The following is a 17,357-nucleotide window of genomic DNA, read 5'->3' as shown; positions in this document are numbered from 1 at the left end:
AGTACAGAAATACAAGCAGAGGTGAAGGTGCCGTTGGCCTGTGCAAAATTATTCACAATAGTTAAAATGTAAATGCAGTCTAATGAAACAGGTAATGAAATTGCAGCTAGCTGGCACTGTCGGCCCACTGTCTGTGCTCTCTCTCTGGCTATAGATGTTGAGTGTGCACCGTATCCTCTGGCTCCTCCTGTCAGACACACGGTGTACAAAATGATAAGCAGATAATGAGAATGAAGAGAGATGTTCTGCAGTGTGACAGTCTCTTTCCTATAGAGAGTACTGGTATCATCTAAAGGCTGATTAGCTGGAATCAATGCTAACACAACAGTCCGCTGGGTGCATTAATCACAATGCTTGTCACTGCACTGTAGCTTGTGTGCTCATTTTTAACAATGTGTGTATTCATCAGATGCCTTTTCTAACAGTGTGTTCATTTAGTTTAGATCCTTCTCGCTGTGATATTTTTCTTCTCGCACCAAAGGGTGTCTTGGCATCAGTCTGCCACAGAAGAGGGGGACCCTCTCTTCTCTTCTCCCGTTGATGCTGTCTATGTCTTTAGGTAAATTTGAAGTCTCCTCTCCTTTCCCTGTGAGTTGACCGCACATCCCTCAACCGCTGCTCCACAGTTACATGATGAAGCACTCAGAACATTTGAATCAGTGATTTCAGAGGTAGTCCTGGGTGGTAAAGTGAACCCCCTGCTCTGTAGGGACCATTTAATGTTATAGATGTCCCAAATGTTCAGATGAAGTGTGTGTATGTGATGTCAGGGCAGAGGCAGGGAGCACAACTGAAACACAGAGCACACAAGTGTGACATTCTCCCTCTATCTTTCTCTCCTCAGTTCACCTCTCAAAGTTTCTATCACTCTCTCATTTCTTCTCTTTGTGTCTCACTCACACAAAACATACAGGCACAACTCGTCGTAACTATGACTGCAGTTGCCATAACACTTGTCTCCCATGAGTCCCCCCACAGCCAGGCACAAGTGATACAACTGTTGGTATCGGCTACAACTATGCATTATGGGTGTAATACGTCTGGGGAGAGATTGCTGGCCCACCCACGCTCCTCAAGTGACGCTAATGAACACACACATACTGGAAACACACACACACAATGTTTTTCATAGAGAGGTTATTCATTTTGAATCATATTAAAGGGCAGTGGAGAGTTTGAGGCCTTGGAGCCACATTTGATTGAAGAGCAGAGACATGTTGCACCCCTGCAGCACGTTAGCTGGACAGGCTCTGGCATCTGTCTGCAGGACAGGAAGTTAACCAGAGCAAGACTTTCAAAGACTGTCTCGGTGTTAGAGCAAACCTGCAAAAATATTTAGTATTCAGACAAAATAACTTCAAGAAAACTGCTCTGAAAATATGTAGTGCCTTATTTGATTTTGTATTTTTGTTTTTTATCTTCCATGTGATTAACAATGGCTTTTCATATGAAAGAATATTGTTGATTTCAGATGTTTATCGGTCACTTATAATTAACGGACAATCAGTCAATATAACCCTCCATTAGAAACCTAAAATTTCCCTGACAGAAAAGTGTCTCCAAGAGGTGCTGCCTTACATGTAGATCTGACACAATGAGCACTGAACTACAACTTAAACAAGCAGCGAAAGTTTGCATCATGAGGCTGTATTTTTTTTCAGAGACACATTTTGTCTTAGCCTGGGAACCAGACAAATCTGTGAGCTCAATTTTCTCTGGCAGATGCATCTGGTATCGGCATGGTCAGCTTGGGGCCAGTCACAACCATTTATCTATTATGGGGCAGGTTTGATATGATGACTGACAACCTGTGGAGCCTTTGTGTTTAATGCAAAACATGTGATGATGTCATTTTTGGCTCATGTACCATCACAGCGAGGATGCCACGGCGAGCATAAACCTAGCCTATGTTTGGAATCGGATTCTAACATACTGCTTACAACATTCTCGGCCTTTATGTACTGCACGCTGCCTGTTAAATGAATATGCTGTCACCATCAGACATAGTCATATTGAAGTATCCTCATGCAACATGACTGATTCACAGACATATTGATACACTAGCACAGCTCACCTCTGGGTGCTGCAGTCTGTTTACACTTGACCGTTGCTCGGCACAGGGTCACACGTTTGTTTTGTTGCTCTGATTGGTTGTAGGTCTGTCCATCTACGGCTGATGATAACGAGAACGAAAAAAAATGTGTTGCCTTAGCACTCAAACCAGTGCCATGGATGTATATGTTTACACCTCTATAGAGACAAAATGTGTCACCCTGTTAGACAGCACTGCTCACTGGATATAAACTCAACACCTATAATAGCACTGTGCGAAGCTCCATTTATCTATTTTGTGTAGAGATCAGGTCCTGTGAGGTCATTTTCCCTATTCCATCATTTTAATTAGTGCTTTGGCAACGTTTGATGTGATCATCACTAAATTTTACTGCAGAGTCTCTTAAAATTACTCAGCCTTTGACCCAAATGTGAAATTTAGTTTTATTTCTTGGGGCCCATGAAAATGGACTGCCAGTGTTGCCGTGGGGATTCATTCAGTTTGTCTCTTCATGACCTCAGTGATGCATTCAAACCTGTACGCTGTGCATACAGATGAGACATCAGAAATATAAAGAGAGGTTTCAACTATGTTTACCTGTATGGTACTTGTTGTGAAAATGTAGGAAAAATCCACTAAATAACTTGAACTCTACCATAAGAACTTTGTCTCCCCTCCATCATTAGTACTGGTGGTCTGGCATCTGTCTACAGCACATCTGGAGTGGTCACTTTTATTCATTACACCGTACGACATTTCACTCTACCATAGTCCATTACTCTCTGTGAATTGATATCCTGGCATGGGTGTGCTGTGCAGACCTACTTGTCTCCTATCCATCATTGGGCCAGTGGCCTGTTCTGCCGTGAAAGTGGCACATGGGCAACATTTCCGTGCATACTGTACTCCCAACTAGGAAGTGAGCACTGAAGTTGATCACTGTACTGTTTTGGCTGTAGCTGCATGCTGTGTTTTGGTTGGTACCATATTTGTCTGCGCTCTGTCAGCAGGTAGGTGATCTGGAATCTGTCTTACTGTATTTCGACAGGAACTTGAAAAATGATACAGTGCTGTTTCTTTTTTATTCCTGTCATTCTTGAGTGTTTTTTGTAATGGCTACGAGTAGCCTACACTGGGCCTCTTTGTAAACCTTTGTAAATAAAGAAACTAAGACACAGACTACACAGTATGTACTCATCACTTTCAGTGAGCGGGGTGCACATAGTAGCCATGAATGTTGCAGTTTAAGCCAGTGGTTCCCAACTGGTCCAGCCTCGGGGTCCAGATTCCTCTTCAGTCAGTAGTTGGAGGTCCCAGAGTTGAATACATTCAGTGTCATACTTGCATTTGGCCATGTTGTTGGGCTAGTTTGCTGTCTAAGTCAAGTAGCTGTCTGTCAGTCACTCACTCTACAGCAGGAAATGGTGCTTCAAAATAAAAGCTTTGTGCTGGAAATTTACTGTACTTAAAAATAAAGTGTGTTTTTTACAAACTTGACACATGTGCGAGTCACTTGAGGTCCATTCAGAATGGGACGGTGACCCAATTTTAGATCGCAACCCACTAGTTGGGAACCACTGATTTAAGCAGTGCAAATTGAGTTTTGTGTGCCGGGGCAATAGTTTCTGGTGTGTTTTAATTTAATGAATTTAATTATGATTTGAATATGAATTTAATTTAACTAACTGATTTACATTTAATTTCTATTTTGTTTATCTGCACAGTGAAGAGGGAGAGGAGCCGGAGCTCAGCAGCCATGAGTCTGCAGTTATCAAGACCATGACCAAAGGACCTGCAGCAATTCGGGGTAAACTCTATGTGTGTGTGTGTGTGTGTGTGTGTGTGTGTGTGTGTGTGTGCTCTCTCGTGTCCACTTGATAGCGGCACATCTTAAATGGTTTTTCATTTACTTTTTAACACGTTCACAATGAGCACTGGTTCTTGCCAGCTGTAATTTTTCCACGCTGTATAAAGTATGATTCATGGATCGGGGACCAAGCCACAATTGGCATGTGTCCTATTAACTGACTGAAATAACATTTCCGCGTTTGTGAACACATTAAAGAAAACAGAATATATAAATAATACATGGGGTTTGGTAACTAAAATACATTTTTTGTTCATCGAGCCAATTGCCGCATGAAATCTGTGGAATAGAACATTACTGCCTAAATCTGCTGCCAAACCCAACAAAGGTATATCTGTGTGCCTGTGTGAGTTCCTTTTACTGTAGGCATGTTGTGGTATTTTTTCACTTAATGAACTGGTAGAATATAATCAGACTAAGGTGCCTGAACTGTTTTCTTAGCATAAGTCACGGTGAATGCACGCATACCTAAAATGTAGAGCCCCCCAAAATACATTCCTAAAAATAAACTCTCATTTAGGAATTGAACTAAATCTTCTTTTAACTACATTTTTTTGATTGATTAATATATTCCCCCCCTGCAGTTAAAAAAATGTTATTTCTCTTCTCGTACAAAAAATGTTTGGTTCCAAATCCTGGCCTAGTGTAAAACTGATTTACTGCTGTTGGATTGAATGTTGTTGCAGCCAGTTAGCGAGGGGAAAGAGGCTTATTTTCCATGGTTGAAGCGTGACATATGTTGTGAAATAGGTCATTGCAGACTTGCTTTTTCTTTTCTCGTCTTTTTCCTCTGTGGAAGCCCATTAAGCAGGCGAGAAGGCCCCGCTCTGCCTGTGGCGCCTTGCTCAGTCACACGTGCAGCAGTTCGACTCCGTTAGAAAGATAATATTTACTGAGCGGACCTGTCGGGAGTTATGAATAAAGTTTTAAAGGCATGCCACAGAGCTGCGGTGTAATGCCCATACTCCATCTGCACTCAGCCCATAGATTCTGAAATTGAGCGTATTTTTTGGGTCATTATTCCGTTCATCATGCACATACAAAAAAAAGCCTATTTACCTGTTTAGTTGTGACTATTTATCCATGAAATAACTAGCCTATGCATTATACTTTACCCCACCCAGTCTGTGAGGACAACTCCTCTCCTCTCCCCTAATTTTCTCCCTGTTATAACTGCCACTCACCAAAAATCGTAAATGTAGTCACTTACCCAGGGTCTCAGGCTCATGAAAATATACTACTAGCCGAATAGCACCATAGCAGCAGTAAGCCACTGACCCATTTTGAATCCTGAGCTGCAGTTAAGGAACCCAGGCTTTCAGCCGCTCCCTTGTTGCAAATGCCCATTGTAAAATATATTGGCATGGTGTTAAAATTTAAACACACACACACACACACACACACACACACACACACACACACACACACACACACACACACACACCCCAATGCTGTCACCCATATCATTCACTTTCCTGCTCCCCCCTTATTCCTGGAGCAACTTCACCTCATGAAGTGCATACTGGTGTGATTAATGACAGCTTCACTAATAGGTTGAAACTGTGTAAAATTATTTGACCTAAAAATGCCTCTTACTTACATTTAAAAATGTTTACTACTTTTTTGGAGGAAACTTTGGTTGAGGTAGCCTCAGAGAAAGAAAACGTTTATATCTAAGGCATCCTAATGCTATGTTTTAGCCTCCATCTAGGCTGTCACGCTTTGACTTAAAGGTCCAGTATGTAGGATTTAGTGGCATCTATTAGCAGAAATTGTATGTTTTATTCATAACTATGTTTTCATTCGTTTATAATCACCTGAAAATAAGAACGGTTGGGTTTTTGTGAACTTACAGTGTCATTCTACAGTAGCCCAGATTGGACATAACAAACACTGGTTCTAGATAGGGCCATTTGCATTTTCACTTCGGCCATCATAGTTCTCCTACACACTTGGCACATGGAAGAAGTTTCAGTTCTGCAACCTCACCGTTAGATGCCACTTAATCCTACATACTAGACCTTTAAAGAGCCTATAGGAATACTTATATTTATAATGTGATACTGTGCTTCTTATGATGAACCTAGACTTTTTAGTGAGCTTCAGCTCATTTAGTTGTCTGGCTCGCAACATTACTGTTCTGGTTTGATTTCACTGTTGTTTTCGGCCACAGCAAGCTCTAAAAACCCACTGTAAACTCTACTTAGTAACAAAGTGCGGCATTTAGCAGCTAAAGAGTCAGAGATCTCCCTCAGAAGCTGAGACAAAAAGCAGAGTTTAAAGAGAGTGAATATGACTTACATTCATCAGGTGGCCAGAAAGAGGACCCCAAATAATGATGATGTTGCTCCACAACTGCTGAATGTCTAAATAAGCAACTGTTTGCTAACAAGTTCAACATAAAAGGTGTATATATTTCAGATTGTCTACTTTACTATTTTATTATTTATTTTATTTTATTTATTTTATTTTATTGTCTACTTTAATATTTTATTTTATTTTAATGCCTACTTTAATATTTTATTTTATTTATTTCATTGTCTATTTTAGTATCTTATTTATATCTTCATCTTTATCTCTTGTTTCCATTCATGTTGTATTTCTATTTCTACTTTGCACGGAGCATTGGAACAAAAACAATTTCCCCCCGGGGATTAATAAAGTATTCTGAATCTGAATCTGAATCTGAATATGTTGATCTTAGGACTTGTATCTGCTGCCCCCAAGTGGCCAAAAAATCAATTATTGCAAGTTTAAACTCACTCATTTTCTGTAACTGCTTAGTCCTGCTGAGGGTCGCAGTGGGGTTGGAGCCTATCCCAGCTGACATTGGGCAAGAGGCGGTCGCAGGGCTAACATATACCTACAGCTGATTTAGAGTCACCAATTAACCTAACCTGCATGTCTTTGGACTGTGGGAGGAAACCGGAGTACCTGGAGAAAACCCACGCTGACACGGGGAGAACATGCAAACTCCACACAGAAGGACTCTTCCACCCTGGGTTCGTACCAGGAACCCTCTTGCTGTGAGGCGACAGTGCTAACCACTGCTACACCGTGCCGTTTAAACTCTATTTTTTTCAATGATGAGTGTTTCAGTGAACACCGTAGTCACCCTAACGTTAAATGTAAAGCCAGCTCTGTTTCTTGCCCAGACGGAGACATTTAAACATGGCACGTAAAGGTAAAGCCAAGCTCCAAAAGTAGCCCTTGCCTGACTGTGTGCACACATACAAAAACAAATCTCTATCCACAGTATGGGATCAAAGGCCAGGCTACATGTTTAGCCAGGTGTCTGGGTTTTAAATGAGGGAATGTCTTGGTGGTCTGTGTGTGTTCGTGTGTGTGTGTGTGTGTGTGTGTGTGTGTGTGTGTGTGTGTTTGGTCATGTGTATGCATGCANTCAAAGGCCAGGCTACATGTTTAGCCAGGTGTCTGGGTTTTAAATGAGGGAATGTCTTGGTGGTCTATGTGTGTTCGTGTGTGTGTGTGTGTGTGTGTGTGTGTGTGTGTTTGGTCATGTGTATGCATGCACATATGCCATAGGAATGTGTCAAAGGTGGAGTGAAAGATTCGGGGAAGATTGATGTGGTGAATCCATGGTTGTGACAACAGTAGTCCGCCAGCTGCATGCACCACCAGGACACCTGCTGGGTGTATAAAAGAAGAGGGCAGAGGTCAAATAACTTACACACCTGGGAAGAAAACACACACACACACACACACACACACACACACACACACACACACACACACACACACACACACACACACACACACACACACACATCCTTTGTGATGCTATAATTGCTCACTTTTTTGTTTCTCTTTCCTTTTACCATCCCTGTGTCTTAACCAGTGTAGGCTTTATCTCTCTTCCATCTCCTTCAGGTCACAGACCACAGGCTGGTTTGATCACCCCATCTTTCGGGATGAAGGGTAATGGAAGTGCCAGCGTCCCGAGGGGTCCTGTCCCAGCCCGACCTTTACCTCAGCCCCACCCTGAGGACACCTTGGTCCAGATGGCAGAGCACATCCCTGCTGGGACTCGCACGCCCATGTGTGCCCACTGCAACATGGTCATCAGGTGACCACGAACTCATTTAACAAAGAATTCTTTACAAGTATTACTATTCGTAGCAATCCTCAGTGTGGAGACAGTATGACTGAAGAATCCATGGGTCCGTCATCAGCAGGGAAGGAGGCTGTCATGACCATTTATAGTTAGAACTGTGAAAGAAAACAGTGAACATGCATGGCACTTAGCTCCATCATATCATGCCCATATTCTGCTTGCACCAGGGTAATCAAAAAAGAGGCAATCTCTTCAACTTGGCTGCACAGACATACATTTATACTCAAGCAAATTAAGATTGGAAAGGAAAATAATGTCCACTTCTCAATTATTCAGCGTCTCAGTTTGGCACTCAACGTAATTAACTGGAAACCATCTCGAGTAAATAATCTGCGTATGAAACTGTAGAACAACAAAGATCTGACTGTAGTGGAGATAAGAGGAAGGGATATTAAGTTGCAGCAGCAGTAGATCAAACTGGAGACTGATGTTGTGCATCTTTAAAGACACGCACACATATGCGAATGGCCGATAACAATTCTTGATGATCCTGTTTTTAGTTTAAATACAGGGTCATCTCTTGATTCTCTCATGTGTAAGTCCAGTGAGAGTTGCATACAACGTTTCCTCTCACTATCCCTCCTGCCTACATCTCTTTCTGGCCGGTAGCTGACTGCCCTAGCCTCAGAGTTATCTCCCAACCTGTGTCACCTTGCATTACATATCACTAAGGATAGAGTAGCTCACATGTTAATGGATGCCAAGCTTGGACTACTATCTGAGAAAGCTCAGATAAGCACAGCTATTGTGTTGAGGAAATTAGTCTCTGTTGTTTTCCCACTTTACCTAATCATCAAAGTGGACAGTGCCAAGGTGCTGTCTGAGTGGACGCAGAGGATGATGGTCATGGTAGACCATCAGTGATGCCAGCACACTGCTCTCTAAAATGTGAATGGAGTAGTGGAGTGATTAATCAGTTATGTCCTTAAAGCACAAAGGTCAAACGTTAACTGCTTCCAACCTCTTTAATATGAAAATTTGAGATGTATATGATTGCAGACATAAACCCTTTGGACTGCATGGAGCTACAGTTAATACTGAATTATGTTAAGTGTTTGCCGAATGTGTTAGTATCTCTTAATAAGTCATCAGAAATCAGAAATCGTCTTTAGAAGGAGCAGATGTTTACCTTACGCTAGCTTGGGTAGTACAAGTAATTACAATTGTTAGCCAGTGTCTCTTGCACATGGGATCATTTTTGCCAATGCAGTTATTTTATAACTTTGGGTAAAGTCAAGAGTTTATTTCCACTTATGCTTATGGGTCTGTTTGTTTTTCCCAGGGGGCCATTTTTGGTAGCAATGGGGAAATCATGGCATAAGGAGGAATTTAACTGTGCCCACTGCCGTACATCCCTAGCGGATATAGGCTTTGTGGAAGAACGGGGATCTGTCTACTGTGAACACTGCTATGAAGAGTTCTTCGCTCCCACATGCAGCCGTTGCCAGGCCAAGATCCTTGGGGTGAGTTGGTGTGAAGCGAAATGGAGATTAGGGTGTGTGTGTGTGTGTGTGTGTGTGTGTGTGTGTGTGTGTGTATGTATAGCATGACACTTTTGAAGTTGTTGTCTGCTTTGTGCTGGTTATTTAACAGAAAATACTGTGTACTTGACATCTAGGATTAATTAATTTGGATGATTTTAATTATATGAAGATGCCAACTACACTTTTATATTTATATTATAGTGCAGGGACAGATAACATGGATAAAAGCCTAGATGTTAGCCATTTGTTCAAAGATTTTAAAGGTGCTTTCAGACCTAGAGTTGTCTTGCTTTGGTCTGAATCAGGGACTCATTTTGTTACAAAGTCGTATAATTGTCTAGAGTTGGTTCGTGTTCTCACGGCAGCATTTACAAGTGGAACAGATAAAATGCTTGCGTGAGAAAGCTGCTCTTGATTGGACAGAATTTCCATGCAGGAAAATCAAAACGTTGAAGAAGAGTACACTTGCAAGATAAATGTGACACTTTCTAATGTCACAATGGAGGGACAACTACGCAGGTTGATTTTAGCGCTGGTCTTCGTGGACTATATTGCTGTCATTGTTCATTTTAGTCAAACCATACAGTTTGAAAACAAGGAGCGGCTCCAACTAGAAAACAATGTTTTGATACATTGAATGTGCTGAATGTGCATATTAAGGCAGTACAGGAGGAGGTGCACATTAATAATCCTCCAGGACTGTAACATGCTCATGTTTAACCCAAACAATGTGTCATGAAACTGCAGTTGGTTCAGATTGAGGTCGCAACAGGTTCTCACCACAAATGAACCGCACCAGAGTTTGTAACCGGACCGAGACCACCTCTTCAAGAAGGTCTTGGTCCGGTTGTTTGGGTGCACATCCGAGTGCAATTGCTGTGTTCACACCTGCCCAAACAAACCGCACTTAGGAGGCAAATGAACTTGAATTCAAGTGAACAGAACCAAACAGGGCAGGTGCAAAAGCCCTCTATGTTAGTCCCATTCACTTACTACACAGCTGGTCTTGGCATTGTGTGTGGCTGTTTTCAAACACCACCACCTGTTGTTTGGAGACCAAAAGCGATAGTCCTCCTCTGTGGCACCCAGTGCAATTATTGTTTATATCTCACTCCTGTTCATGCTTAGGAGAGACAAAATAGTTTGCAACATTGTGTGCATGTTAGTTTCTATGACTGACTGTCGTACAGCAACAAGATTAACAGTGTGCTAGTGTAATTCTAAGTCTTGCTGCTCTGTACTTTTCCACTGAGAGCCAGCTGCAGGTTGACGGGTTTGAAGTGGGCAACTGGATGATATCAAAGCTACAGAAAAATGGCTCTTGGTGATTCAACTTCTCAATAAGAGTTAAAATAGAGGTTGACCCAGCATTTAAATGTATCATTTAACTGATGTATGTGCACACAAGGCTTTTTTTTTACTTTGGGATCTGTTTCTCTTCAAGCCTTCTTCTATCTTCTTTTTCTTACTTTTTAAGTTAAGAGTCAATGTTATTAATTCTAGACCAAATAATAATGGGGTATTAAATGTACAGGTGCAGACATCATCAAAGGGTTGCTATTTGGGTCACTTCAACCAAACCTGCAAGATAAATGCATAGAAGGCCAATGCAGGAAAGCTATAGGGAATTTAGTGACCATCACTGAAACTCAGGAATGTGGTATATGTTGGGGTTTTAGGAGAATTAGGCTTAGAGGCCTAGAGGCTGCAGGTGTACCATGAACCCAGTGTGTCAGGAAGCTGAGATCTCTGCTCGCATAACAGCTCTGACATTCATCCCTCACGTGTTCTAACCTCTTTAGCCTCAATCCCTTTCAACCCTCTATTTCTCACACATCTTCAACCAGCTTACGGCTTCTTATTAACCTGTTTTCTCACTCCCTCTCCTCTAATCCTTACTTTCACTCAGGCCCACCAACTTTCCATTGATTCCCTGTCCTGTCTTGTTCTCACAGTTTAAGGGTGGGAAAGAAAGTAATTTGTCTATTGTAAGCTGGGTCATGTGGCCCCACAAGAAAACTATATGTGTGATATTTAAATGTGGCATGAGAAAAGGGCAGACTGTAGGGAAGACTGTGCTTTCCTCACACATGTAAAACAGACACACTTTTGATCAATGAATAGAAATGGATGATTTTTGTTGACATGTAAAGCAGTGTTACACAGAATCATCCAAAAAGCAAGGTTACATGGCAGCATCCCTCCAAACGTCTGTATCCTAGATCTAATTTTCTAGCTCTCGTGACTGACACACACAAAGACCAGTGCTCCCAATTATAATGCCTTCAACCAGCCACTCTGTTTGCTTTTCTCACCCAGGAGGTGATAAACGCCCTCAAACAGACATGGCACGTCTACTGCTTTCTATGCGCCTGCTGTCAGCAGCCGATCCGAAACAACACCTTCCACCTGGAGGATGGAGAGCCGTATTGTGAACAAGGTGAGTGATGAAGACTCTGAACAATGTGCTGATGGGACACATTGACCATGCTAGTAGGGCTGATGAAGGATGTCTCGAGAAGATTAGACTAGAAGACAAAAGTCTGCAGATGGGAAGGCACTGTTATGAATAAACTTTTATTTTGCTGCCAGCAGTAAAGAATATAAATGATTTCAGTTTAAAAAAGGAAAACAAAGAAGGTGTTGATGTCCAGTCCTGTGTATGTCATGCCATGTTGTTTTGTCTGCTAAAAGACTTCTACAATATGTTTGGAACTGGCTGCCATGGCTGTGAGTTCCCCATCGAGGCTGGAGACAAGTTCTTGGAGGCCCTTGGTTACACCTGGCATGACACCTGCTTCGTCTGCACAGTAAGTGAACGTTTTACAGCATATTTACAGTTAATTGAAAGGCAACTATTCATCTGACCTGTATGTGTTAGAAATGTGAGGGTGAGATAGTGCTTCCAGATGAAACAGACATAAATGGCAAACTCAACAAAGACAGAGTCGGAGCACTGGGCCTAAACCTAGGCCATTATTGATGTGCAGTCACAATGGGAACCGCTGCCACCAACCAATCCAAAAGCTTTTAACAACAACTCTTTCTGTATGTGTGTGTGTGTGTGTGTGTGTGTGTCTCTCTCTCTTCTCTCAGGTGTGTTGCACCACTCTGGAAGGCCAGACCTTCTTCTCCAAGAAAGACAAACCTCTTTGCAAGAAACATGCTCACACACTGAAGATATGAGTCTTGGACTTTTCTCAGAATATTCTAGCTATACATTCTCCTTTGGTCGATGGGGTGGGAAGGCCTCTTAGTAGTTCATGCAACAGTAAAACCCAAGCAATACTTAGAAGCATAGAGGTAAAAATAAGGGAAACACTGCCATGAATGCAAAGTAAGCTTATTCTTGTCCAGAGACCTAGACCCAGTGTAAACATAATCTAAAGTACTCATCTCTTGTGATTTCTATTATAAACAGCAACAAAGCTTGTAGTAAAGGATCACTGTTTGACCAATTTTATTTGGATTTTATTTGCTTCTGCATACAAATGTAGAAGTTTTACTGACAAATGGTGCAGTGTATGTCTACTACCATGAGCAATTACCAAAGTCAGACATTTAATACTGTCTAAAATGTAGTGATCCAAGTCTTTATTTTTAAATCCAGAGTTTTAATCTTTAGTTTCTCAGATGCATCACAGTGAGATCATCACATTTACCACTGAAAGCCAGTGTAAGCAGAGGCTCAGGTTACCTGTTAAATCACGACACCTGCAATTAGATAGTACCAGAAATGTGTGAAAATGTATTTTCAAACCCAAACTAAAGGAATTCAGACAGAGGAGAATATCTGACAGTTAGTTTTCTAAGCAGGTGTTTATTTTTGTTTGTGTAGCTGTAATTAAATTTAATAATCTGATCCGCAGCCATTAAGACAGGTTCAATAGAATATCAGCGATCCAATTCCCTGTGTCAAATGTTGTAATATTTTGTTTTTGTGCTCTTTGCTTTATGAGAATCTACATAAAAAAATGTTGGACTGTGCTTACAAGTTGTTTCAATACTGTACAGGTGAGCTGGATGTCGGGGGGGTGATGGTGAAACCTTTATGTTTTTTATTTCCTATTTGTCGTGTGAAATTTGTAACAATGGCCAAAATGTTTGAATGAATAGGCCAGATTTAGTCACATACAACGGTGAAGCACTTCATGGACAGAGAGAAAGAGTAGTAGTCTTGATATTATGGAGGACAGAACCGGCCCTAAATATAAGCTAAATAAATAAGTATACAAACAAAATAAATAAATGTATAACAAAATATATAGAGACTACAGTATATTATGTATATCTTTGTTCTTCTCCTAACTTTGATAGAGTGACATATCTTGACAATTGCATTATATTGGCAGAAATATGTTTTCTATACTAAGTGCCATATAGTTTAATGAATTCTATTAATATTTTACTTATTTTACCTCATGTTATTGTATTTTATAATAATTGCATCCATTTCCGGTTAATTCAGTCCTCCATGCTTCATAAAAGTGAGCAGCTCTTTCTGTCCTGGCCTGCAAGAAAACATGGTTACTATAATCCTTGTGTAGTAAATTGTGTATTTTATTTTGTCTAGAGGTGAGAAATGTCTTATCTAACGATATGTATTTAACATTTTGGGTGACTGGGAGCAGTGCAGGGAGCAGACAGGGTGTTGTTATTTCTCTGTTTTAAGTATCTCCCTTCACTGTTCACTAACCGTCCCAACGTGCTGACTCTGAGATATTTACTTTTCATTATGGCTGAGGGGTACACATGGTCACAAATATTTTCTTTAGTTTGCAAACACCAGAACAAATGGCAGCAAAACACACTTTCACATAATTATCAGTCAAGAAAGCTGGGTTTTTACTCTTCAGGGATGAAAGGGGGTGAGTACAGTGTACAGCGGTAATCAAACAATTCTCACCTACAAAACTACAGTCGGAACGATTAAAACTGATCTGAGCTGTTAAATAAATGATGTGCTTTTTTAACCCCCATGAGAAATATCCTGTGTGTCTTTGTTTGCTTTTGCTCTCAGACAGTGTAACACTATCTCACCACACTAAACTTCCTGTATTATTGCTTGAGACAGCACATGGCAGAACAGACGGGTTGGACATAAGCAGTGTGAAATGCAGATTTAAACGCATGTCTCCACTATGGTGAGAAAGGTCAAAGGACACAGAGATAGAAAGAAACAGAGGGGTGATGTGATACTGTGAGAGGGGAACATGGTAAAATGAGGATGTTAGCGACACCATGGTCGTAAGAATCTGTTAATAGGATTATTATTCAAATATTGAACTACACTACACATTAATGGGCATTTGTCCAATTTGGAAAATTGAGCAAAAATGGTTGCAGATCTCTGGTTGATCCAAGAGTGAATACTTCAGCTGTTCGAGTAATGATGAAGCCATGATGAGTATCTGCTCATATGTCTCTGATAATGACATTTTCCTGCAGTTGAACAGCTCACACTGAAGTAGGCTGATGATAAGTAAATCATAGAATGGGCTTCATATAGTTTCAAGTATCCCAGCTGACATTGGGTGAGAGTCAGGGTACAACCTGGACAGGTCACCAGACTATCACAGGGCTGACGCATAGAGACAGACCATTCACACTTACATTCACATCTATGGCCAATTTAGAGTCACCAATTAACCTGCATGTCTTTGGACTGTGGGAGGAAGCCGGAGTACCTGGAGAAGATCCATGCTGACGTAAAGAACATGCGACCTCTGTACAGAAGGGCTCCCCCACCCTTGGTTCAAACCTCCATCTGCCTATGTTGAAGTTGACTATGTGTCGGTATCCTGGTGGCCACGGGCTGTGATCAGCTCCCGGTGCAGACGGCTCCCTGCGATAGTGTTTCCTCACCTGGTTGCTCTGCGCTCTGCCACATGTTTTATGTTTTTTATGTCTACATCATGACTGTGTATGTGGGTGTGTGCGTGGGTGTGGGTGGATGGCTGGGTGGCTGTGTGTATGTGGGGGTGTGGGCGGGAGGGACATCTTTTTAACCTTGTAAAGCACTTTGTGCTACATTTATGTATGAAAAGTGCTTTATAAATAAAGATTGATTGATTGATAGGAATCCTCTTGCTGTGGGGCAACAATGCTAACCACAGCACCACCGTAACGCTTGCATAGAAGTTTGTTATATCATTAAAACAAAACTATATGGATTAAAAATTCATATGATATATTGATTACTCAAAAAATACCCTCATAATATATCTTTACCAAATGATTTAAGTGTGAAGCTGATGTGACTCCGAGCCATTCCTATAATGGGTATATTTGTCTCTTTCCCTCTCTGCAGGCATTCGCTTTCCCACTCTTCAACTTCTTTTTTTACCACTTGCAAAAGTGAATGGACCACTGCTGGTGACACTGAGAAATAAATATGCCACACAAAACAATTTTAAAATGTCTCCTGGTCTTTTACGGGCAATCAGCCATGCATGGATTACCAAACAGTCCTGCAGGGCCCGAGGTGTCAAGTCATCATTTTGACTATTATATTACACTCTAACTCTTCACTGTGTTTTCAAATAGGCCTATTTGAATACATTTCTTTGCCATTAAAACTTGTGGCCTAGGTGCCGTGACACTAAATAAACCTTTCTTTCCTTGAAGCAACAGTTCACCCCCAAATCAAGAATATATATATTTTTACTCTTACCTATGCTATCTATCAATCTAGATTGTTTTGGTGTGGGTTAGAGAGTATTAGAGATATTAGCCGTAGAGACGTCTGCCTCCTCTCGAATATAATGGAGCTAGATGGCACTTGGGTTGTGGTGCCAACAGTACATGCAAATAATACATTCAAACACATTCAAACATTCAAAACACATTCAAACTCAACAGCAATGTCTCTTTCCAGAAATCATGACGTGCTACTGAAGATTATCCACAGACAGACCTTGTTGTGAGCAGTCTCATGTAGGGACTATTTTCTTTCTACCAAACTACACCTGCCAACCGCATCACAGCGCAAAAGGAAGCGTGTATCTACTAGTTCACCTAGCACCACTGAGCTAGCTAACCTTACAGCTCAGCTCAGGTGGACGCTTTTAAGGTTTATATCTTGCACTGTAACAAGCACCATCTCGTCCATAAGTTCATGCAAGTTTCCCCCAGTGTACTGAGATATACAGAGCACTTTCCCTGGCAGCAATAGGCTTCATCAGCATTGTGTTAACTTGTCTGGCAGGGGCTTGAATGTGATGTTTGTTTGTAAAAGTCCTCCATAGATTTAAAGGACTCATGGCAGTGGTGTAAGGTGACGGGCCCTAGTGCACCCTAGTTACTAGACTTATTTTACCAACAGCGTGTCTTACTGCTGCTTTTATGTTATATCTGCTTGCATATGTGCCCAGCTTGTCAGTCATGAGACTTTGCATCTAACTAGCAACTGTAAATCTTATCATCTTGTTACATGATTAAACAGAGACTTGATATTGGACATCAGCATACATACCTCGCTGTACAGGAACCAGTAAGGGGAAGCAGGGAAACTTTGTTGATATTCAACCAGCTCTGTGTCATCAAATTGTTCGCAGATGAACGTTGTTTGACTTCTCCTGGAGATCCCTGCCCGTCCGGCAGTGGAGGTCTGGGTGCTGGCAGCAGGTGAAGCCAAACACCGTTCATCTGCACACACTGTGATGCCACACAGCTGGTTCAATATCAGCAAAGTTTCCCTTTATATTCATTGTCTTATGTGGCGATCAGCAGTGATGTGGTGGTTCACTTTTACACTGTGATCTGTAGCCTATAGTTCGGCTTTAGCTTCTAACTATCTTTGTCTTTTTAACCTGTTGT

The 17,357-nt window shown here is 41.4% G+C and overlaps 1 protein-coding gene across 4 annotated transcripts in view; it reads left to right on the top strand.

Moving 5' to 3' along the window:
• The window catches only part of pdlim5a (PDZ and LIM domain 5a), an 82,947-nt gene extending 68,433 nt beyond the window's left edge, over positions 1 to 14,514 (top strand). For 3 of the 4 annotated variants that reach the window (XM_050050564.1, XM_050050562.1, XM_050050561.1), the window contains 6 exons: positions 3,778 to 3,860; positions 7,812 to 8,007; positions 9,338 to 9,518; positions 11,859 to 11,979; positions 12,234 to 12,349; positions 12,636 to 14,514. In XM_050050564.1, the coding sequence (XP_049906521.1) occupies positions 3,778 to 3,860; positions 7,812 to 8,007; positions 9,338 to 9,518; positions 11,859 to 11,979; positions 12,234 to 12,349; positions 12,636 to 12,725 (787 nt within the window). In that variant the 3' untranslated portion in view covers positions 12,726 to 14,514. Of the gene's footprint in view, positions 1 to 481; positions 560 to 3,777; positions 3,861 to 7,811; positions 8,008 to 9,337; positions 9,519 to 11,858; positions 11,980 to 12,233; positions 12,350 to 12,635 lie in introns of all 4 variants that reach the window. The other variant, XM_050050560.1, reaches the window with a different exon arrangement.
• The last annotated feature ends 2,843 nt before the right edge of the window (positions 14,515 to 17,357 follow it).

Source organism: Epinephelus moara, chromosome 8, assembly GCF_006386435.1.
Source record: "Epinephelus moara isolate mb chromosome 8, YSFRI_EMoa_1.0, whole genome shotgun sequence".
NCBI lineage: Eukaryota > Metazoa > Chordata > Actinopteri > Perciformes > Serranidae > Epinephelus > Epinephelus moara.
The sequence above is the reverse complement of the archived record's forward strand: the minus strand, read 5'-3'. Positions and strand labels throughout refer to the sequence as shown.